Source organism: Hippocampus comes, unplaced genomic scaffold (genome assembly GCF_001891065.2).
Source record: "Hippocampus comes isolate QL1 unplaced genomic scaffold, H_comes_QL1_v1.1 scaffold185, whole genome shotgun sequence".
NCBI classification, from domain to species: Eukaryota; Metazoa; Chordata; class Actinopteri; order Syngnathiformes; family Syngnathidae; genus Hippocampus; species Hippocampus comes.
Window position 1 is genome coordinate 751622 of NW_017805931.1, and position 24920 is coordinate 776541.

The 24920-nt window shown below is 43.8% G+C and overlaps 1 protein-coding gene across 5 annotated transcripts in view; it reads right to left on the bottom strand.

Moving 5' to 3' along the window:
• The window catches only part of nsmfa (NMDA receptor synaptonuclear signaling and neuronal migration factor a), a 36810-nt gene that overhangs the window by 10702 nt on the left and 1188 nt on the right, over positions 1-24920 (bottom strand). Inside the window, exons 1-11 of one of the 5 annotated variants that reach the window (XM_019890112.1) lie at positions 23895-23956; positions 22896-23011; positions 16333-16394; positions 15178-16086; positions 14170-14236; positions 13506-13511; positions 7780-7832; positions 6399-6488; positions 3794-3924; positions 2499-2582; positions 2392-2425 (exon numbers count right to left, since the gene is read on the bottom strand). In XM_019890112.1, coding sequence (XP_019745671.1) covers positions 2392-2425; positions 2499-2582; positions 3794-3924; positions 6399-6488; positions 7780-7832; positions 13506-13511; positions 14170-14236; positions 15178-16086; positions 16333-16394; positions 22896-22966 — 1507 coding nt within the window. In that variant the 5' untranslated portion in view covers positions 22967-23011; positions 23895-23956. Of the gene's footprint in view, positions 1-2391; positions 2426-2498; positions 2583-3793; positions 3925-6398; positions 6489-7779; positions 7833-13505; positions 13512-14169; positions 14237-15177; positions 16087-16332; positions 16395-22895; positions 23245-23894; positions 23957-24920 lie in introns of those variants that run through there. The other 4 variants (XM_019890111.1, XM_019890110.1, XM_019890113.1 and 1 more) reach the window with 4 other exon arrangements.

A 24920-nucleotide genomic window follows, 5' to 3' on the forward strand; every position in this document is an offset into this window, starting at 1 on the left:
AAAAAAACGACATAGTATAGTAAGGCGTTTTTGGCACGAAAAAAAACGACATAGTATAGTAAGGCATTTTTTAGCCGAAAAAAACGACATAGTATAGTAAGGCGTTTTTGGCACGTTTTTTTCGTGCTAAAAACGTGGTCATTTTTTCCATTTTTTCGTGGTCATTCCATGGTCGTTTTTTCGGCTGAAAAATACCTTACTATACATGGTCGTTTTTTTGGGTCTAAAAACGCCTTCCTGTACACGGTTGTTTTTTTCGGCTAAAAATGCCTTACTATATATGGTCGTTTTTTTTTGGGTCTAAAAGCGCCTTCCGACCGTTTTTACCTGAAAAAAATGACCATGGAAATTTTTTTTTTTTTTTACTAAAAACGCCTTACTATATATACATGGTCGTTTTTTTCAGGCTAAAAACGCCTTACTATACATGGTCGTTTTTTCCAGCTAAAAACGCCTGACTATACTGGTCGTTTTTTTCCCGACTAAAAACACCTTACTATACATGGTAATTTTTTTCTGCCCATGTATGCCATACATGGTCGTTTTTTTCTGCTAAAAACGCCTTACGATACATGGTCATTGTTTTCGGGCAAAAACGCCTTAATACATGGTCTTTTTTTTCAGCCAAAAACGTCTTAGTATACATGGTCGTTTTTTTTCGGGCAAAAACGCCTGACTCTACTAGGTCGTTTTTTTCCGCTAAAAACGCCTTACGATACATGGTCATTGTTTTCGGGCAAAAACGCCTTCGTATACATGGTCTTTTTTTTCGGCCAAAAACGTCTTAGTATACATGGTCGTTTTTTTTGGCCAAAAACGCTTTTGTATACATGGTCGTTTTTTTTCAGTTAAAAACGCCTTACTACACATGGTCGTTTTTTTTCCACTAAAAACGCCTTACTATACATGGTCGCTTTTTTCAGCTAAAAACGCTTTACTATACATGGTCGTTTTTACGGGCAAAAACGCCTCACTATATATGGTCGTTTTTTTTCAGCCAAAAACGCCTTAGTATACATGGTTGTTTTTTTTCAGCTAAAAACGCCTGACTACACATGGTCGTTTTTTTCGACTAAAAACGCCTTCGTATACTTGGTCGTTTATTTCGGCAAAATAAACGCCTTACGATACATGGTCGTTTTTTCGGCGAAAAAATGCCTTCCTATATACATGGTCGTGTTTTGGGTCTAAAAACGCCTTACTATACTATGTCGTTTTTTTCGGCTAAAAACGCCTTACTATACATGGTCGTTTTTTTCAGCTAAAAACGCCTGACTACACATGGTCGTTTTTTTCGACTAAAAACGCCTTAGTATACTTGGTCGTTTATTTCGGCAAAAAAAACGCCTTACCATACATGGTCGTTTTTTCGGCGAAAAAATGCCTTCCTATATACATGGTCGTTTTTTTGGGTCTAAAAACGCCTTACTATACATGGCTGTTTTTTTCGGCTAAAAATGCCTTCGTGTACTTGGTCGTTTATTTTGGCAAAAAAACGCCTTACGATATATGGTCGTTTTTTGGGGGCTAAAAGCGCCTTAGTATACACGGTCGTTTTTTCGGATAAAAAAATGCCTTACTATACATGGTCGTTTTTTTGGGTCGAAAAACGCCTTACTATACACGGTCGTTTTTTTCGGCTATAAACGCCTTACTTTACATAGCTGTTTTTTTCGGCTAAAAATGCCTTAGTGTACTTGGTCGTTTATTTCGGCAAAAAAACGCCTTATGATATATGGTCGTTTTTTTGGGGGCTAAAAGCGCCTTAGTATACATGGTCGTTTTTTCGGCTAAAAAATGCCTTACGATACATGGTCGTTTTTTTGGGTCTAAAAGCGCCTTAGTATACATGGTTGTTTTTTCGGCTAAAAAATACCTTACTATACATGGTCGTTTTTTTGGGTCTAAAAGCGCCTTAGTATACATGGTCGTTTTTTCGGCTGAAAAATGCCTTACTATACATGGTCGTTTTTTTGGGTCTAAAAACGCCTTCCTATACACGGTTGTTTTTTTCGGCTAAAAATGCCTTACTATACATGGTCGTTTTTTTGGGTCTAAAAGCGCCTTAGTATACATGGTCGTTTTTTCTGTTTTAAACGCCTTGGTATTGATTGCCGAAAAAAACGACCATGTATAGGAAGGCATTCTTTCCCCCAAAAAACGACCATGCATACTAAGGCGTTTTTAGCTGAAAAAAACGACCATGTATATATAGTCAGGCGTTTTTCACCCCCAAAAAGCGACCATGTATAGTCAGCTGTTTTTAGCCCCCCAAAAACCGAAAATACGGTAATTAAAATTTACTGAATTTTAAAAAATGCACTGAATAGATTCTTATTATTTCAAATATATTTTTTAATGCAAAAAAAGGCAGTGGAAAGACTGACTCACCTAAAATGTCATCAAAAGTTGCATGTTCATGGTCCTGAATGACAAGAGACAGCATTTATCAGAAAAAGACATGCGTGTCCTGACGGCATTTTCAGTGTTTGACTCACGTAGAGGATGGGGATGATGGACGGGTCATCCCTGCGGATTATTGTGGGTACGTACTCCGCTTTGGGGACTTTTGAGGAGATCAGCTGAAGGTGAAGCAAAAGGGGAGGGTTGGTTCCAAACCGCAAAGGAAAGTGATGACGATCGGTGAAAAATGAAGGAAAGGCTCCAAGTGAAAAAGCATAAAAGGGTGAAAACAGCCATGACGGGAGTTGGGGGTGGAAGCGGAGATTCATACTATATTCCTACAATGTAGATTGGCGGGAGCCATCAGGTAGTCCGGTCATATGTTGGCAAGAAACTATCAATGACTCCCTCCTCCCCCACAACTGCATTGGGGAATACTGAGCTCAAAACCTTTCAATCGAACAAAGGCCAACTTGACTGCCAGCAGAACAGCTTTTATGAACAATTTATCAACCTGCGGACAGGTTGTGTTAAATATCAAGGTTGGATCGATTCACTCCAATTTTTCGAATAAAAATCGATCTTTTTTTTTTTTATAGCATTCCATTTCATTTTAACAAGTCCAATCTGCGAAAAGTCTGACTTTCCAGTTTTGTGCAAAGCAGCATGGCTCTGCTAATCATTATAATAACACACGATCAGCAAAAAAGGGCTCAGGAAGGATCTCGGTGCGGTGACGTTTGGTTCAGTGCCTTTTAGAGATGAGAATCATCATCATCAATAAATTGTGTCCTGAAATAATTGAGGGCAAAAAGGGAAGGCAATACTTGTCTGTAAACAGCATCGAGTGGTACCTCAAGTTTCAAACTTAAAATTGGAACGTTCATAACTGGAAGTCATGTTTCCCATTGAAACGAATGGAAATGCAATTAATCTGTCCCCACTCATAACACATTTGTTTTGATTATTTTGAGAATTGACCCTTTTGTAATCTTAAAGAGACACTATATTTTAATAAATAACACACACACACACACACACACACACACACACACACACACAGTAAATAGTATTTTTGAGGACTTCTGTGAGGCTACCACATCATTCACAAACGGGACCGGATTGAGATTTGTGATTGGACGACCGAGGATGCGGCGGTGGAACTTCCGCCGACATATGCTTACATACAGCTTTCCCCATTACGCAGCAGAGGGATGCATATCATAAGTTTTCAGTTTATATTTGTACACCAAAACTAATATGTAAACAGAGGACATTTTTCGATGAAAAATTTCACACGTAACCGGAATTGTTCTGCAAAAGGGATGTTGGTAACTCCAGGCTCCACTGCGCTAGCATCGTACAGCCAGTGTCCTAGCGTATATCTCACCATGATTTTGGGAGGTATAAAGTCATCTCCCTCGCAGGCGAGCCTCTCCATCTCTCTCTCCTCCTCCCAGTCGGCAGCTTCATCAACGCCGCCTTCGTCGAGGGTGCTGCAGGAAGTCTGCAGGTCCCCACCTTGGAAAGTAGAATGCACACTGAGCATCAAAACGCGGGAGGAGGTAAAGACAAGACTCACGAAGTGCCTTATGTCGGGCGAGGGCATATTCGAAAGGTGCGGAATAGTGACCCACAGGGGGAGGTTCTTAATGGATGGGAGGTATTGATGTTAGAAAATGGCAGATGGCAAAAACGCAGAGACAGCTGTCGGATGTGGAAAAAGAATGACTGATGGTGAGAGGAAGCAGATTTTTATCATCACATCACGCACAGAATCATAAAACGTCTCATAATTATTTTTTTTTGTGTCAGACAGAAACTGATGGATGAAAGAACGCAAAACCGAGATGTATCACAGAGTTATTTTGAACATCACAGGGGTGCAGGCACTGCCATGTTTTGCATCTATTTCGACTCAATTTGACCTTGTGACACAACACAACAGGAACTTACGACATGTTTTGATTCATTACGAAATATGATATGAGTCATTCTTTGATATTCCGAAATCAGACTCATATTATTGTGCTCAATGGCAGGGGACATTTGAAGGACATTTGGAAATGAACACAAATGATTGAACGGCAGCTTTGTCTGATTTACCGGCGACTGAAGAACTATGAATGCATTTTGATAGAAATGTGATTCGCGAATCGTGAAACCCAAACAGCATTTAAGCAGTGCTTAATCACCACCATGACAAGATGAGTCGAGTGAATTCCACAATGCTCTTTCCTCATCATTACCCTCCAATGTTGTTTGTTCCTCGTTCATTCAGCTCCTACGAGGCTGAAAAAACGACACTTCAGGAACGTCGACCTCATTTAAACGCAAAGAGTGTCGTTGAGAGAGTACAGCGAATGAAGTATTTATTAAATGGATTCAAACTAAACAGTCGAATGAACAACAGTGAACTGGAGCCCTGAAATGAATATGTGAATGTATTCATCTGCGTTTTGTAAAATCGCTGTGTGACGACTGCGTGCTTTGAGTTCAGTCTCGCTGAAATGCAACGGATCATTTTGTGGAAGTATCCTGTTAAAGAATAACATTAAACTTCTTTGAGGCAGAAATGTCTGAGCAGCCAGCATACAAGTGTCATTTTCACTTTTACTCTTTTAGCTTAAGGCTAGCTTTATGCTAGCGTACTCTTCTAGCCAACATGATCCAATTTTAGCTCTTTTTAGCTGACTTTTTCTTCCCCCTTTGACAGTTAAGTTTAAATAGCGTTATGCGGTGTATTTGGAGGTATTTGAATCGATCTTCCAGAATTAGCAAAGATTCTTTTTCTGTGAGCTACTTGGAGTGATGTGACGTTTGCCATTTTAGCAGGCTACATGAGCAATTTTGGGTGGGGTCCTTCTAGCCTTTGATGCAGAACATTATTCAACGTCCCTGAACAGAATAAGTGGCGTAGAAAATAGATGGATGATTTGTTTTTTGTGGGGTGGGCGTTGGGGGGGGGGGGGGGGTCAAACATAGAGTGCACAAACACATTAGCAAAAATGGACAAGGAGACAATAATAGCCACACCATGACTGTGACTCCTCCAGCGAATACCAACACCTTTTTCTTCGGGAAAGAGAGACAACTCAACATTAGCACAACATTCGACTGCGCTCAGATGCGAACAGCGATCACACGAGACACACGGAAGATGGACGTGGAGAGAAAACGGAAAAACCACCACCAACACGAGACGCAGACGTCAACGGACAAAGACAAGCGGTAGAATGCAACCAGCGATCCACACGTACAATAGATTAGACTCGTACATTCTTGGATCAAAATTCTCACACACACACACACACACACACACACACACACACACACACACACACACACACACACACACACACACAGATCATTTTGGGAGACACTCACAGCGAGGGCAGCACAAAGTTGAATTGGGGTCGTAAAGGAACACAGACTGACAGGGGCAGCAGAGACAGCGAGTTTGTGTGTTTTTCATGTACTTTGTGTGTGTGTGTGTGTGTGTGCGTGTGTGTCTGCCTGCATCCATCCATGTTCATAAAATATCTTTAGGCTACCAGATAGTCTAAAAACAGTTTCGCAACCTTGAGTGCGCCAAGGCACACATTTTACATTCAAAAAAATATATATCACGGCACACAACTCGACAAAAAGATGAGGGGGGGGGAAAAAAAAAAAGCAGATACGGATATACAATTTGATTGGAAATTGATTACAATAGCTTCTGTCTTCTTGTCGGAGAGCAGTTGATTGTTCTGCCTGTGAGGATGCGTGGTTGGCAGAGATTAATATTGATTAGTATTTTTGAAATAGAAAATAATTGGGGTGGAACAATAAACAATTTGTTGCGGAAAATCATTTTTTTCAAAAATCGTTTTTTTCAACTTCAATTTGAACTCGTTTTCACTTCTGGTTTGAATCATTTTTGGAAAGCTATCCATTTCACAATCGTCTGGGTGATGTCAATGTGTATGTGTGTCCATGCAGCGTGGACTCACTGTCTCTGGGTTCATGAGGAGAGTCAGTCTTGACAGGGGTGGGGTCACTCCAGGAGCGGCTGAAACTCTTCGATCTACGCTCAGCGAACGCTAGTGCAAGCGGGGGGAGAGATTGTCACACGCACACACGCGCACTTTGGAACCCACAAGCGACCTCAGAACGTGCAGAGGCAAATGCGGCTACAAGTGCACAAATGAAGCGAACGTCCACTGGGAAAACACGCACACACACACGACGGACAAAAAGGCACATTCCTTCAATTGAGCTCTTCCAAACCAAATTCATCCACGCATGCCTTTATGGCCCTCGGAAAAGCGCAGGATTGTTTTTTTGTTTTGTTTTGGGGTTTTTTTTTTTTTTTGCCCGAAACATTCCGAAAATGACTCAGGCAATTACGCGATTAGCCTAACGATATAAAATGTTGCATTATTCAGCATGTTTATGATGGCTCTAATTAACACCTGCTGCTCTGTGCATCACCGTAAATCAATGCCCGCAGCCACAATATGAGGGAATGCTGCATTTAGGCGAGGAAAATAAAAAGATGCTAACCCCAAATTGACAGAATTTGTTTTCTGCGTGCTCATTAGCAACAAAAAGCCAACGCAGTGCCTTCTAATCCGATGCGCCATCTATATAAGGAGCAATATTCAGATTTCTTGGATGTTGTATTTTAAATGTTCTGTAAAGCACTTTTTTTAATAGCCGCAGCGATTGTGAAAGCGCTCGATGTCTATCTAAAGCTGTATTGTATTCCCTTTAGCATAGCTCCATCTAGTGGATGCATAGCACAACCGCAGTCACTATTGTGACTTCTATTCTATGCGCCTGATATATGAAAACAGTTTTCAAATAGGCCATTCATTGAAGGTGCGCCTTATACTCCGAAGAACCTTGTAGTGCAGAAAATACGGTACAAACTTTAGCAAACAATTCAACGAGTTCCTTTATTAAGAGAGTTCAACCAGTTTCCCAATTCACACACACACATACGCGCGCACACACACACACACACACACACACACACACACACACACACACACACACACACACACACACACATCCTTTTTCTATGACTCAACCTTCAAACTCTTCCTTAGAATATCTGGAGTCTAAAAACAAACATTCAAAGTGAAGCCACAGGAAAAGACCACCTACGGGGCGGGCACGCATTTCTTCTGGGATGCGCACACGCATATACCAAAACCCAGGAACTCCACAAAATCCCCAAACACAACATTGGCAGCCTCACATTTGCCGAAGCCAGCGGTAAACAGAAAAAGAACGCACACACACGGATGAAGGCGAGGTGAACAATAACGGACAATTTGCGCATCAATCACACACACAGACGCGCGCACGCACACACATCTGACTCACTCTGTGCTTTAATCCTTCTGCTGCCCACCATACGAAGATGCTTCCGGAAGTTCCTTTTGGGCAGAGAAACCATGGAGGAGGAGGAGGAGGAGGAGGCCGCCAAATGTCAAATTTAAGGGCAGCATAAAGTGCAGAGGAAGCGGGTGGGTGGGGAAACAACAATAACAACAAAGGGTTGAAAGACAAAACAAGACATTATTAAGTCTCGAGCATTATTGTGGGTAAAGTTCTTGTCATTGGTGGGCGGTAAAGAGCAGTTGACTCATTCATGGAATGACAGCGGCCAAGAGGAAAGCCTCATTCTTCACAAAAGCGTCTCTTCTTCGAAAAGGGGAACCGAGTCGAGGGTTTTTCTGCGATAGCAATTTCAAGTTTCATCGATTGCTGATAGCACGTGACCAAACATTCATTGTCTTCAAAACTTGGAAGCAACAATGTCAAAATATAATTTTGCGCCTCGCTTGATCTGGTCCAGCCCCCTGAGAAAAAAAAAATAGCTGCTAAATCTCACTTTATAAAAAACATCCACGATCAAAATAATTCACTTTTTTTTTAAATTTCAATTCAATAGACACTGTGCTGTCATTTCTGGCGGGGGCAGTATACCAATATATACAGAGAGACCGTCACACCTCAGTCAACTTTAGTTATACTTTTTTCCCCGCAGAGGATAAAGAATGTATACCTAACCGAATCTCAGCGATGAGCATTTGAGACATTTGAAACAAATCCACGTGAACAACTTTCAGGTCACTTTTGACGCATAAGAGTGAGGAACACTGCAATTAAGCAAAACGAGATTCACCCATAGACAAACAAGTGTTCACGCTTGCGTGTAACCTCTGGGCAAAATCCATTCTCTAAGCCGCTGATCTTCACTAGGCTCACAGGATGATGCAACTCGTGAAAAACGTACGTGCTCAACGTAGTTGAAATTCAACAGAATTTTGGAACCAAGTTGGCAAATACAGGATTTTTTTTTTCTTACCGAGAACTAGACAGGGACGGAGTGAGAATTTTTTTAGTGGAGTTTCCAGGGAGACAAAATGACTCACGTAGGGGAATTCATGAAATGTTGCTTTTCACTTTGATTTGTTTGTACAGTTGTGATAAGCACAAAGAATTCTGCCTCGTAACAAGCGTGCATTTTAGCCACCTGGGGGCAGTGTAAGAGTACAAGCATAGTCTTGGGATGGCCACTTCTCAGTCAGCCACAGTAAGTGTTGTTCTTTGCAGATGATAAGGAATACATGCCTGTGAATTTTGTTAGAAAATCTGCGACGTGTTGCTTCCACTGTGTTAAAAATAGCTGTCGCTTAAAAGGGTAATAGCACCACTCTGTAGCACATACTAATTGTTAGCCCACCAATAGCTATTTGCATTGTGTGTTAGCATTAGGCTAAACGGACTATGCAAAGGAAATGCTATGCCGTTGTTTTAAACACACAAGATGTAAGCCTCTTTGTTTTATGTTTAGTTTGACAGTAAATTTCAAATGGGAGTGGCCTCTTTTTTGAAGAAGTGTAAATTATCCGCTAAACTGCTGCTTTTTGCGAATTAAATTGAGTTAACTGCCACCATGCAGTTCTCATATGTTGAATTATTGGATGACAAAGCAAAGAAAACAAAAATTAGGTGGCTTGTATCTCGAAAAACATTGGATCACTAATATCTCACGGCATCGATGGATTTTTACGGGCGGTGGCTTCAACCAAACTCATTCATGCACAGATGAAATTAAATTGAAATCAATCAATTCAATCAATATTAAAAAAAAAAAAAAAAAAAAACTTAAAAATCACTACTTTCATTATCTCTTCTCACGATGAATCGTCCTCCATGTTTTATCTCCTTTATTAGTCTATACTTCATTCAGTGACATCGACAAGATTTGTCTTTCCAGCTTTGACAATGACGATAACTTCCGCTATCAGTTCAAAACTGCAACTTGCTGTTGAGATAATACGTTTGCCGGTTGACAGGGACTGAAAGGACGCCTTTAATTTCCGTAAGCATAGCGAGACAAAGTGCAACTGACAACAGCAGCAGAAGTGAGGCAAAGATGAAGGCTGATGTTCGAGACCATATACTTAAAAAAAATATATATATGCTCCCATTTTCGAGGTTGCTACACATGACGACGCGTAGCATCAAAGGGGGGAGGTGATAAAGCATGCTGGGATAACAGCATGATAAAGCGCCTGCAGGCTGCGATTAAACTCTTTGTTGTTTCGAAGTTTGGCGAAAAGTGGCCTCATTATGTTCGTCAGAAATCGTACACACACACACACACACACACACAGACACACACACGTTTCCCAATATGAAGGGTGTATCCTATTTTCCTTGCACAGACAAATGCTCTTTTTGCAAAGTTTTACGTGCATCTCTATCATGAATCTAAATATGCTCAATTGTAACGCACATTATAAACACAATTACGAAAATATGAAAGCAAAGCATATGATCACAAATGAATCTTATAAACATTTAAAACAGGAACCGCCGCCTGTAGTGCAATGACATGCAGAATAAAGACAAGCGCTGAACGAGAAGACGAGTCTGCCAAAATGTCGGCGATTCCTATCATTTAACGACGCCATTAATCCTTCAGTGTCCATTTTAACGATACAGCGATATATGGCTGACTTTTCAGAAAAGTCCGTGTCTGAATACATTTTATCACCGCAAATAAATGTGAATATATGAATAGAACGAAATTCGATTAAAATGTTCAGCCCCTCCCTTCCCTAAAAAAAAAAAAAAAAGAAATCTGTCTTCAGCAAGAAACATTAAGAAAGTAATAAACTGCCAATCTATTTGGACGTGCCCCAAATTGGATGAGTTCGTCCTTGGCCTAAGTTGCGCCTGTCCAGGAAGACACTAATTAACTAGGACGCAAAGTGGCAAGAAAAAAAATGACCAAAAAAAAAGGACACTTTGTATGGAATCTTCGGCATGGCCAATTAAAACATGACACATCGACAGTAATTGGAACGGATTGGCACCTAAATATAACACCGTTGTGCATCGTCCTGACAGAACAAAAAGAAAATCCACTTCAGCCAAGGTAACAAAAACCGAAAGAGATGACGTCAGGTAGCAGTGGAGTTTCCAGTGTTGCGCCAAGTTTGTTGTGACCACTCACTCTGATTAAAGCACACGCAACGCACATCCACACCACAGATGGATGACAGCGACGCCGCAGACGGATTGAGTGGCGCTCGCTTGGTGTCAAGTGTCCCATCTGCTCTTGTGTGTGACACAGCATCTTGAGCCCGAGTGGGACCATTTTTAAAGGACGCCGGCGCTGATGTCACCCACTCGCCAAAGTGTTTTCCACGTGTTACTTTGTCCTCGTCGCCCTAACTCACGTGTGAAGCTCAAACTTAAGAGGTGTTTCCAAAAAGGGGTTGGGTCCGCTCTACCATCTTGAGAAACTGAAAGGCTTCCTTCCAACTATTGGATTTGGTCGACTTTAACCCTTTCAGGGACAGCGGTTACTACAGTGGACAGTTTATGACATAAAGGGGTGTCAAACTCGTTTAAAGACGACGAACTGAAAAGCCAACATCCGTACATCAGGCGCGCTGATTTTTGAGACAATTTCAAGATTTTAAGTGTGCCTTCTGAGCCCCAAAAATAAAGTACCAGAAAATCTTATCACTACAAATGATTTATCTCGACTGCGCAATGCTGTTAAAACTCATTCACTCCCAAAGACGTTTTTAAATGTCTTTTCAGACTTGGTCTATAATTGGCTGGTACTGAATGACTTAAGAGAAACTGAAGCTAAAAAAATAAAATAAAAGAAATTGGTTTTCTTGGTATGTCGCATCCGTAAGTGGTCAACTCTCCCACAAAACACAGAGTGTGACACCCCGCTTAGAGCGTCACCCTCTTCCTCTCTTCGCTTTAGTCAGATTAGACTCAGCCTTGAATATCAGTGCCAGCAGACGAGCGCAAACAGTGCAAAAGCAAAGCCCGACAGGACACTTCATGCAAAACCTCTGGTTGACTTCTACTCAATCCTGCTCCCTCTCTCTCCTCTTTCTGGGGCCAAATCCCCGGAAAGCCCTGGCAGGATGTGGCACAGTATTTAAGGGATAAAAGAGGGAGAAGCCGGCATCGCGAAGGGGGGGAGCGCAGATGGAAGCTGATGCCAGGGTCTTTAGCTGCGGGCTTTAGTTTAGCGGTGGAGGAAAAGCTAAAGCGTCCGCAGGTAGCGTCGACTGTCATCATCAGCTTACTCGACTTTACCAAAACTAAAAGTTGGAGGCAGATGGACCGACAGCGCCGAACAGATGATCCCAACGCGACTCTCTGCGGCTGACACCGTCGCGATGTGTCAACCGTGTTGCGAAACGCATCACTTGCGACGTGTGGTTCAACAGTGATCAACACGTTCGGGTGAACACGATTTGCAGCCGTTCGAGGCGGGCGCGGGCGGAAACGAACCCTGCCAGTGGCTCCAATTAAAATATGCCTTTGGTAATAATTGCTTGTTATCACGACGGCTTGTCGAATTCCCATCCGACTGATTGTTGCTTTTTGAAGGAAACATTTGACCTGATTGACGCACAAAACTTGTATCATGTGACGCAAGTTAATTACAAGGCCTCACTTGACCGAGCAGCGCGGGATGAACTCTGTTCACAGCGTGGTTTGCTTTTCGGATCGTGCAAGTGCCACAGAGTTACGTATCAACGTTGTGGTAAGGAGAATTCATGACTTTTTTTCCTCATCACAATGGTCGACATACTTTTAAAGTTGGGAGAATGGAGAATGTGAAAAAACCTAATCTGGTGACACTTGAACACTGGGGTGGATTGTTTGTATTTTCATTATTTCCCAGAGTAAATTTGAGGCCAACCTAAGAGGTTCCCCTGGGATCGAATTTTCAGCGGCTGATGGCAACTCTGGTGCAAGGAGATTGCTTTTGACAATCCCGAAGCGGTTCGTTGTGATCGTATTGACCTGATCCATTTATCAATAATCCCTCAGCATTTATCTTGTGGAAGCGAGAAGTCACTGGAGGACAGCATGAAATGTTCAGGCTTGGTGCTGTTCAAAAAGGCATTACGTTCAATTTGTACCGTTTGTTAGATACGTGGTCGACACAACGGCATGCTTGTTTTGCTAATGTTTACTTTTTATACCATTAAAAAGGTGTGCCTCAATAAATGTGAATATCTCGCAAGATGTTATTTCGGCAATTCAATTCAAAAAGGGAGTCTCATACGTTGACGACAGTCACAACACAGGGAAATCTCTCCTGATTTCTTTGGATGCAAAATGATATCTTTTTAGAAGTTCTCTTTTTGCCTTGTGTCCTGCTCCAGACAAATAACTGCGCTTGATCTGATATTTAAGAAAGAAATGACAACCACACGTTGGTCAATGAGGCAAGAGAACAAGCGGAACACTTGAGATAACCTGTGATTGTTCCGAGTGAGGTTACGCGGCTCAGAGAAAGGATGGATGGAATATATTTTATGTGTAGCTGTATATTTTCTGTGCTAGCTGGCTAGCTAGCACAGATGTAGCACAGTCTGCTGTCCACTACGAAACAGATCCTCGTCTATGGTCAGTTGGTTAGCGGCAAATCAAGGAGGCCGGGCCAAGGATGAAGTTTAAATGATTGATGTCAAGGTTAAGAAACAGCAGTTCATCAATATCTATATTACACACACACACAAACAGCAAATGAGGGTAGAAATACTCACGATATCCTGAGTTGTTGGTCCCAGTTTTGATTAGCATGCAAGCAGAGAAGGGGGGGAGAAAAAAAAAAGTCATCAGGGTGCATCAAGTCTACAAAAACACAGACAGAAAGAGAAGGAAAGTGTCATAAGATTTTTTTAGTTTGACCCCTCAATAACATTCAAACCCATTTAGTGATTGTATGATTTCACCATTTACTCTGAGCGGGATTTAACGAGCATCTAACTGATAAAAAAAATATATTTTGAACAGTCTAAAATACATGAAAAAAAATAATAAATGTGAACAAATGTTCCTTTTGTGTCAAACTACCCACGAACGCATCAGAGAAAGTGCTACCAAAGGAGACCGTACAAATAAACCCCTCCAATAATATTTCATACAATTCGAAAACATATCATACAATATAATCGCACTATAAATCGAAACGACATATTTATTGTGATGCATCGCGTTCCTCGGCCAAGCTTTAAGGTGCCGCAAACGGATATTTGTGCTTTGGAAAATTAAAGTCACTGGCAAGCAGAGTGGGACATCCATCTCAAAGCCTATAAAAACGACACGCTGGTAATGTTAAGGCTGTAGTCGGTATCATAACATTTACATTAGGTTGCAACGACGAGGGTTAATCACGAATGCGCGTTGGCGCGCGCTTCAAACACTCACGCCTGCATGGTGGTTGTGGCCGTTTGAAAGGTGAACATGTTTTCCTTGGGGAACCAGTTCGCATCATCTGCGGTAGGAGACAAAAAAAAAAAAAAACGGTCAGATAAAATACAATAAGCAGCGAGCAGAATTATGACCCCCCCACACCCCCAAAAGAAAAAAAAGGTTGCACGTGAAGGCAATATGTTTGAAATATGAAAGCACAAAAGCGGCACCAGCACTTCACAGTCCAGCACTCCACAAATGGAGAGAGAGGAGACACACGAGAAGAGAGAGCAGGAAAAAAGGGACACAAGGAGACAAAAAGTCAGCAATATGCAGGTCACCGTGTTGCAGCCAACATTAAAGCCCCAGTGTGTATCAGACCAATGAGGAAAGAGATATTGAAAAGCCTTTTCCTTAACAGCTAATAATAATTTAAAAAGAAATAAATAAACAAAAAGGCTAGGTCGTGTTAGAAGTGACGCTAGCATAGTTTAGCACATGCTAACGAAATGTTAGCAAACACAATAGCCAGCGTTATCGCGGTTTGAAAGGTGTTGATTCACGATTTTAGCATCGGGATTAGCAGTATCTCGCTTTTGTTTGGAGCCATGTTGTACCACCCAATCGAAAATAATTAAATACCATTAGTATTTTTATTTTATTGTATTTTTTTTTTTTGGTCGTGGGCCATACTGTATATGCCCCCATCCGGGGGCGCACATGTTTGGAAGGATGAGTTGGAATCGACATCCCAGCGTTTTGGTATCGGGTTTGAGCTATTAATTACAATAACCATAAATATTTGTCGGTGGGTCCGATTACTCATGCTTTTCCACTCTTTGCCGCAGCGCTCGGCCTCTTCTGCCCGTGAATCACGATCCGCTAAGAGGTTTCCCAAAAGCTATTTCTTCACCGGTCTGAAGCACACAGCCCACGACGGGGTCTTCTGAAGCGCTGACCCAATTCCAAACAGATTTGTATTTTAGTGCCTCTCTTCTTCGGTGTGTCACCGCCCCCCCTCACCTCTCTCCAGCCCAGTCACCCGGTCCACACTCCACATCCTCTCGAGGCGTCGGTGCTGCTTGCCTGGCTCTCGGGATGCACTTTCAAGGTCCAGGGATCCTTGACTCCGAGAGGGGACAGCACTGCAGGACTCACAGGCCAGCCCTCTACATTCTGCCTCCGCTTTTCCGCCGTCTCCCCAGCTGCGGATGTTGTGGGCGCTGACGGAGGTTTGCAGGGGGGGCTGAGCCAGGTGATGGTGGTGGTGGTGGTGTGCGGCGTGGTGGGAGTGAGACCCCGGGACGCTCATGGCTTGCTGGTTACCGCTTCCGCTCGGCCCACAGGCCCCTCCGCTGCTGCTTGACGGCCCCGTGTGGTGGTGGTGGTGGTTGCTGTGGTGATGGTGGGTGCCGCCGCAACTGCCGGCGCCACGGCCGCTCCCGCTTTGGTGGTACTGGGTCGGCGACGACGAGGAGGACGAAGGGGACGTGGAGGGCTGGATCAAGGTTGCGTGGCCGCCGGCACCGCTACCTTTGGGTCCCACTCCGCCACTCCCTGACCTCTCCTTTAAGACATCCAATTCGAGGCTCTCCTTGCTGCCCCGGCCGCCACTCATCAGCATACCGTGCCGGGTGGTGATGGTATACACACGAGCAGGCTGCAGAGTGCCCTCCACGCCCTTCTGCTTGTCCTCCTCCGCTGAGAAGCTGCGTTCGAGGGATAACCGCGCCGGCTTCCTGGAAACGGGGATGGACGGAGGCGGTTGGCGGTGTAGACCCACAGAAGTTTTCAGCGCTATGTCCTGCGAGCTATCTTTCCGGTCCTTGGTGTTGTCTGAGCACAGATGAAGGTGGTTGTTGTTGTTGGCGCCAGCGGTCTCGGTTGGCGACTCTGGGTCAGCTCCGACCGAGGTTTCACACAGGAGATGAGCTAAAATTACAAAAAAAAAAAAAAAAAAAAAAAGGGAAGGTAGACCATTAGTCAAGATCCAACATACACATTCAAGATCAAAGGAGCCAAAGTGCTGAAAAGAAGTTGGGGATGAAATTGCTTCTGTGGAAGTGAAGGAGATGGTGGCCTCGCTTTTCTGTGACTGGCAAAATGAAGGGGAAGGGATGAAACGACCGCAATGGAGAGCGAAACGACGGAAGGTCTGGACGGCAAAAAGGCGCTGACCTGATCCGTTTCGGTTGTCGAGGTGTGTGTGGGACAGGTACTCTCCAAATGCTCGTGCTGCTCTGTGGACACACACATGTAAACCCATCAATTGATGGGTGTGTTGGACGGAGAGCTGCCAAACACCGGAAGCAAAAGAGAACCAGAGTCGGGTGAGCTGAGTCCAAATTCTAAACCTAATTGTCTTCTTTGTAGGCTCACGCCACCCACAGATTAAGATGCAGCTGTTTTATCTGCATACTTCAGGCAGCCTCAGAGAGAGAGAGAGAGGGGGAGAGAGAGGAAAAAAAAAGGGACAGCGGGGGAGGACGCAGGGTGAATGGTATCAGGTAGGCAACACTTCCAACGCATGACCTCAATTTACAGCAGAAGGGAGGTCATAAATATTTTGTTTTTCGGCTTTCTCCATTCTGCAAAAAGCCACACACCCCTTTTGATGGTGAGACACATTTTTTTGTATTTGGAGTGACGTCATTGCCGTGCAGCGTGATACAAACGGGCGAAAAGAACAGAAGAATGCCCATTTCACTAACGGGAAATATACAAGCGCAATAATTGGAGGAACAACAGTCCATTATTGTAATGGGGAACGAAGGAGTAAATGAGAAAAGCGGGTACGGTCTAGAACTCGATTAATATTAATAAAACCCGCCAGCAATTCTCATGCGATAATTCTCCGATTCCATTCTTTGTTGGTTAAAAACTATTTAACCAATTTCCTTAAAACGTAGCGGTTGGCGCCAAGCAGTAAATTTTGATGTGCATTTAGATTTAAGGTGCAGTTTTTTGTTATTCTTGACATTAACAAGCAATAACAGCCACAATCATCTTTATTAAGTACAACTTATATTGAGCCAAAAACTGCGGTACGCACAAATGCACATACTCATTAAGTAATACAAATAAAAATCGTGCAAAACATCGGAATAAGCGCTCGGGGTGCCACACTACACAATCTTGAACTTCAGCATTTTTTTTTTAAGTTAACGGCGAGCAGAAAGCAGCTCTCTGAATGTCTGCTGGTTTCATAACCGCTGATTTAGTCCTCAACGTAAACGATTCCTGTTGGTTTCGACAACGAGATGCTAAGCGGCTAGTGAGCAGTAACTAGCGTCGCCAAATACTGCCTGACTAATAAACCTGTTGCTAGTCAACATGTTTCTTTTTACTGAAATGTTGTTCGAGGCGTTATCTATATAATTTATCAAGTCTGTATTGATACCCACCCGGATAACAGCAGCAGTATCTTCCCTTTTGAGGATGACTGAAACCAACTCCCCATTTGACCTGCCAAGCCGAATTGCACATCAGGCGACCACTAAAAACGCACATTTTTCTTCTTTGTGTCTTCTACTCGCACTCTTTTGCACTTCTGTGGAGTCCTCTCGGGACGCAGTGAGTGAACAAACGCTCCTTTGCGGGATTAAATGAAATGGCGTGAAAGAGGACGTAACAGTGAACGCCGACATCAATTCAAATACACGTTTTAGAGACAAAAACTAGTTCTAATATTTCAGCGACCCGAAGTTAACGAACTTCCCCCCCGTTTCTGACAAAAAAAAATATATAAAGGCATTAAAAGTGAAAAGAACAGCCTTAGCTAATCCGTAGGAGTAATTTGACCCCTTCTTAGATCACAATCTTGACCAACATGCAGGGTCAAATCTTCGACCCAATGCATCAATAGGTATCAATCACCCAGTATTGGCTCAGTCCCTTTTGGAACCAGCACCGGGGTGATCCATTTCACCCAATTTGAGTTGCTTTTGACCCGACAGTTTTACGAGAGCGCAATAGGATTAAAGGGTCATGAGTACTTGACAATGTCCTCACAAAACCGGCAACGGTGAAGTGTTTGCGACATGCAAGCGGGCCCCCATCCATGGAGCCTCACGATGAACGCGGCAGCCGCGCTAATCAGCAGGTGTTCGTCTGAAGTCCCGCACCTCGCGATGTATTATTCAGCAGGTTGGGTTGATTGGAATTGAGCAAACAATGGCGCCGAGCGCTCGCCAATCATCGTGCATTATGTGACAGGAAATGGAGAATGTAACCGAGCGAGCGCGGCGCCTCTCGGTCCGTCCATTAAAACAAATTCTTTTTCGGTTTACTCCGTGATGAGAAATGGAAGACGTGTTCGACAGGCAATTTGATATGAAAGACATTCGGAGAGCTCGAATGCTATGTATTAGCACCAAGCGGTGGAGTGATCATGAGGTGGAGGAGGAGGGGGAAAAAGAAAAAAAAAGTGCGGTGTATGCTCTCAGACTTTTGAAATGTTCTTGTCTTTACGACTTTAATCTTGCGATATTACAACTTCGTTTTTGTAACTTTACGACTTTTTTTTCAGCATTTTAATTATTTAAAAATGTGACTTTTGTCATTACAATACAACTCTCCTCACATTCCCCCCCCCCCCTCGTAACCACTATAGACTTGCAATACTACATCAGAATAACATTTGATATCATTTCTTGTCTTTTAAACATCAACCCAATGTCATGTTATCAGCCTTTACATCCGCACGAAAGTTCTAAAATTCCCGCACGTCGACGTATCGCACACGACGGATGACGAGGTGGCGTCTCGGCTCCACGCGTGCATCGCAGGTCGACGCAGAAGGACACTTATGATAAATGATGCCTCGGGGGGCACTAAGTCATCACATTATCGACTCACGTTTGATTGTCTCCCGGCTATTCCCAGTTGCCGTTTAACACCGTGACCATATATCTTGAGAGGACAGGAGTCTTGTGGTTCAAAACACTCCCATCGGGTTTGAATGCCATCAGGCCTAATGTCCCCGCAGGCGTCCGGCCGCTGTAAACAATGCGCTGCCAAGCAAACAGATGCCTCACTCTCGGCGCTCTTTGATTAAATCTCCTCACCCTTTCGGATGGACTAATTGAATTAGGTCGCCTACTAGTACGCGCACAGCATTGCAGCAGGAGCCTGATGAGAGGCCTGCTGCGTGGGGGTCCCCCCCCCACCCCCACCCCCACCCAAACATTGTGCAAGTATGGTGAATGCTTGCGACCTTGAACAAACCCAGACAGACTCTGACGTGAACACCACATTCGCCGCCTTTGAAAACACTCGCTGCTGTCGGCCGCTCGGTAGGACAGGGGCTTAACCAATTAAAAAAAAAAAAAAAAAACTTGGATAACAAAAGAGTTCATACATCGCTGATGGGAAGGACTCAACTTGAAAATTTAGTCTGCACGTTGGTGACCCATTTTTGTCAATCTACAACGAAAATATGGAGAGCAAAACGTGATGGTGAAATTGTTCAACAAGTGAGGACGCTTCAGGAATGAAAAAGGCATTGATGAAAACGTGACTTCAAAGGGTTCCTTCTATACGTCAATGCGTATAATTTTTAGCTCTAGGAAAAAAAAAAAAATCATTATGTAACCGAACACGAAGGCTCGTGACAAAAGAAAAGCACACCTGTCGACCATCGTGGGTACACGAAGGATATCTCATTTGCATCCGTGTGCAAAATCCTTTCATTTGTCACGCCCCTCGCGGTGCTAACCCCTTGTCCGATGGCTTTTTTTTGAGGGGGGGTGGCTGCATCAGGAGGAGGAGAGCGCCATCAAAAGCTTTTTACAATCCATGTGACAGCTTTGGAGAGCCTCCATTGAAGGCTCTCAGCGGCTTATTGTGTCTCACGAGCTGCTGGAGGCCAGCGCGTCGTGTTTCATAACCAGCCATCCATAAACATGACGACGTACTTTCTTTTTGCCATGGAGTAGCTGTTCCTGTGTGTTCAAAAAGACAGCGGATCTGGATGCTCTGCTTGTCCCGTGCCGCTTCCCAGTCAAGTCCGGAGTCGGCTGCCATCAGCTTTATACAAGGCTCGGATAGCTTCAATTATTAATTGTGGCAAAGGTTCCCTGGTCAGATGTTGTTCCCGATACCAATCAGAGTTTCAGGACAGGTCATAAATGAATGTATTTATGAAGTTGAAGAATAACAAATTAGTGCTGCTCTCAACAGAAAATTGACAACGAGACAAGACCAAGACTTCCAAGAGAAGATCTTCAAAATGTGGTCCTCAGACTAAGACCGGTCTTGAGTGTTACAAGACTTGCTTGTTATCCAAGTCGGCAAAGGCCCAACTGTCAGACACCTAACAAAAGGTCTCGCGCTGCTCAGAAATTGGCTTAACTGAAAATCTCGTTTCATACAAAAAATCGGCATCACCCTATTTCAATCTTTGCGATTTAAAAAAAAAAAAAAAAAAGATTAAGATAAATCATTCCAGTTTTTGGGGACCATTGATGTGACCAATAACTTGAGCAATCCAACTGCAACTCTTTAAAAGGGGAAGTAAAAGTAAAACCTACTGAGACAATGTGGTTGCACAAGTGTGCACACCCTCTTATAAATGAAACTTCACTAACACTCAAGTTAAATGACTCAGCACACAACTGCTACCTCGAAAATGACTCCGATGAACTCCCAAATAAATCTCAGATGTTCGAGTCGGCATCGCTCGCGAGGCCACATCACTTAAAGGCACATCACCAAATGAATGCACGACAGTGTGCGTTAAAATATAGCGAAAAGCACTTTGCCCGCCACGCCTGCCTGTACATTTGCAGGGTCATGTGCCGGTTGAGTGGCTAATAAATATTGGATGTGATTGAGCAGCGTTTCCCCGTCAGCAGGAGCCAAGGTTCATAACGCTATTAAAGGCACGAAAATTAAACCGAGCCATATGCCTGACGACTTTGAAAGAAAAGATTTTATGACAGGAGCTTCTTGAATGAGGGGCAGAGTATGCCCCCCCCCACCCCATACAATTTTTGTGATGCATTTATAAGGAGTAAAATAGCACTTCATAATAATGTACTTTCGAAAAACATACATACGGTTGTGGCCGAGTTATGCAAGACTGCTCGATTTAGATTCCAAATCACACTTCACGAGGTAATCCCCTGCGATGGAAAGTCAAAGCTAACGATTCAAGCGCTCAGACCGTACGGGCCAACAAAGAACCGCAACTTGACTTCTCGTTGGCCCGTGTCTCAAACTGTTGCCGACTGTCAAAACAAATCAAGGAACTGTTCTAGTCATCTCGATGGAATTGGAATATCAAAGTTAAAAAAAAAACAATGCTAACAACCAAACTCTGCGTGCTTTGATCTGTGCTGAGAACACACCAAAATAAACATCTGCACATACTGAATGCAAAGTGAGTCAGAAGCGTTCCGGGACTGGTGTCACAGAAGATGGATTTCAAACCCAGGCTAGATATGATCCATTTAGCCCTTCAGTGTGAGCCAGACAACAAACCGACGTGTCTAGAACAAGATTTGCTTTGTTCAGTGCGCGAGAAGAGGCGAGCGTTGAGACAGGGACAATTCACGGCTGCGAACTGCAATGCCTCCTAACATTTTGACAATTCCTGGTTGAGAAAATCTTTCCCCTGCAATTTTGTATCTTCATATTCCCCCAAGATTGTCGTTGCACTTTTTTTCCCCATTTAAATGCGATTTAATTGACAATTTAATTTACTGCTGGGTCACCGTACGATTCTGTTGTAATTTCTGGCAAACCGGAAGCCCTGTGGCACCACGCTACCTCTTACAGGTTCGTTTTGGTACTACAACAGACATCTGGTTTCGGGATGAGACTCGGGATTGTCATTGAGATATTATTTGTGTAGTTTTGGGTTGTCGTACACAACATTCGACAACAGCAATAAGCACGAGGTGATTTCCCGCCCCCCGCCCCGTACTGAGTGGGGTGTTGGAAATCAGTGTGACAATTTCTCATCTAACCCCCTCACGAACCGATCGGGGTACACTCGAGTCCATTTTAAGAATGGAAATTGTCTTCTACCGCCGCCTTCCTCACAATGCAGGCTCGTCACTCAGGACAGCCTGTGCAGCCACTCACCGATCTGTATGAGGAGCACATCTTCCCCTCAAGGTGGTACACAAACAAACGCGGCGTCGCATGCAAACAAGGCTGCGCGGGGTTAAAAGACGAGAAACAAGGGAGAGCAGAATGAGGTAGATGACGTAAGAGCATCTCGGCCCACATGTGTGATGCGGAGTCAAGGTCATTCTTTGATAGAATTGGAATGATTCAGCATTATGGAGATGAGATGCTCCATCTATATTTAAAAAAAAAAAAATCCACATCAGCCTATATGGACTCCTGCCAAAGTGTCTGGTTTGCCAGACTGATGTGAGAATGATCACTTCCTTATTAGTTGACTGATTGACATCATTCTGTTTAAACTGCAAACCCCCCCAGCCCCCAACAACCCAAAAAAAAAAACAAAAACAAAAAAAACAAAAGTCATGCTATTTGACAGTGCACAGTGAGCTCCTGCAAGTCTTTCATTACACAATGACGCTTCATTCACAGACACCGAGACCGGAATAGACAACGTTGTCCTGCGTTGGACTCCCAATGAGAAAAAATTCCCGGGCACCATTTGGGTTGGGACAAGGAAAAGAGCAAGCTCATACGTTGGCACATGACTAGAACTTTAAACATGCACACGGAAATGAAAAAGGGAGCTAAAGCTGGCCGGCACTCACCTAACTTTTGCAGTCACAGACGAGATCGCGTCGTTTCTCAAATTCCTCCTTTTGGACGCGGTGGTTCCCATGCTGACATGGAAACGACGCAGACGGAAAGCAGATCATTCCCACCACTAAGGAGAATAATTTAAAAAAAGAAAAGAAAAAAAGTAAAAACACAATCCCTCCCTGGACGGATGGAGGAATGCGACAAAGAGGAAATCCGCCAGCCAAAAAAGAAGAGGGAGCACGTGCGCAGGAGCCCGCGCGGAAATACACGCGTGGGGAGGGGGCGGAGGGTGGGGTGGGCTCCTTGCTCTGTGGCTCATTGACGAGGACGTGCGCCGACAGAGCCGGCGAGAGAAAGAGAGAGGGTGGAGAGATCATCACACCATCAGCAGCAGCAGCAGCACAGAGGGGAGGGGGCGTGGAAGCGGCACGTGATGGACAAGAGCGGCGGTGGCATTCCCCGCAGGAACCCCTGCAACGTGTGGATCGGTCGGGGGCCCCGAGTGTGATTTGATTTGTTCATATTCATGCAAAGCATGTGGGGTTTTTTTTTTAACTCTCTTTGAGGGGTGTACACATTGTAAGTATGCGCACAAGTGCACAAAACTGGCCACGCCTTCTCTCCTTGATTGGTTGTTTTTCCTCGGGCACAATGGTTTCTTAAAAATCGGATTGCAGGGACAAGAGGAAGCCAGAGACGGCAGATTTTTTTTTTTTTTTTTAACTTGTGCTACTCTGAGGTCAGGCGGATAGTTTTAACAAATATGACCCAAAAATTTTTTATCATCTTTTCTTTTTTTGGGGGGATGAGGGCAGTTGTAGCGTCATCATCGTTCGTGTGTACAAACACCGAATGAATGACTAAAACGCGCAACATGTTTTGGGTAAGTGAGAGAGTACATGCCAAATCACAAGTCCCCTATAGCTGCATCATGAAGGAAATGAAATGTGTTTTTAAACATGATTAAATGGCATTACAGGTGAAAAAGAAGTTAACCCATTACTCACCCTTTGACGTCATTTAAGTAGCACGGGAATGACTCCACACGGAAGGCTCGTTTTTGGCTCACACACGCACACGCAGATAACGGCCTGAGCAGAGGACAAATTGCACCAAAACGGCCGATTAGCCTTTGAGTATCCAACCAAATACTTCTTCGACCCGCGGGTCAATTCAACAGCATCGCAAATTCTCAAGATGTCCTTAGGCGTCTTATAGACTTTGCTATGTGCACAGCACACACACACACACACGCACACGCACACGCACACGCACACACACAAAATAAAAATCAATAAATAAAGCACAGTCCCACGAGGGTGGTGTGAGCTCCTATAGACCATTAAGTAATAAATTATTTCAGGCGAGTTTGACGGAGATTGTGCGAGGGTGCGTCTTATACTTTGCTATGTGCACAGCACACACACACACACGCACACGCACACGCACACGCACACACACACAATAAAAATCAATAAAAAAAGCACAGTCCCACGAGGGTGGTGTGAGCTCCTATAGACCATTAAGTAATAAATTATTTCAGGCGAGTTTGACGGAGATTGTGCGAGGGTGGATGCCGATAGACTGTCGATGAGGTGGGATGATTAAGATGAGAGGAGGGAAATGTGAATGGCATGGGAGGGGGCAGTTTTTGTTTTGTCAAGATGGGGGGGCACTTGTGAAAAACGGAGAAAAAGGAAGGCACGGTCGCAAATTTATTGGTGTCCCCTTTGACCCTGACCAGTCAACAAAAATTAAAAATGAGCAGCTCGACAAAATCATGGTACCCTTGACATCTGATTGCAAAGCATATTGAGACAATGAACGCCAAATTCAAACCATTTCTGCAAGTGTCATTGAGACCTAATTGAGGAATTTTGACCTGTTGCTCACGAGCAAAGGAGGAGTGGCATTTGGCGGCTTACGGCTCGTGCGGCTGAAAAAGCCGCTGCGTATTACAGAGGGAGCGAGGGCACGGTGCGGGTTCACCTGCCATGGCGGGGGCCAGGTGAGATGGATGCTGGCAGGCAAGT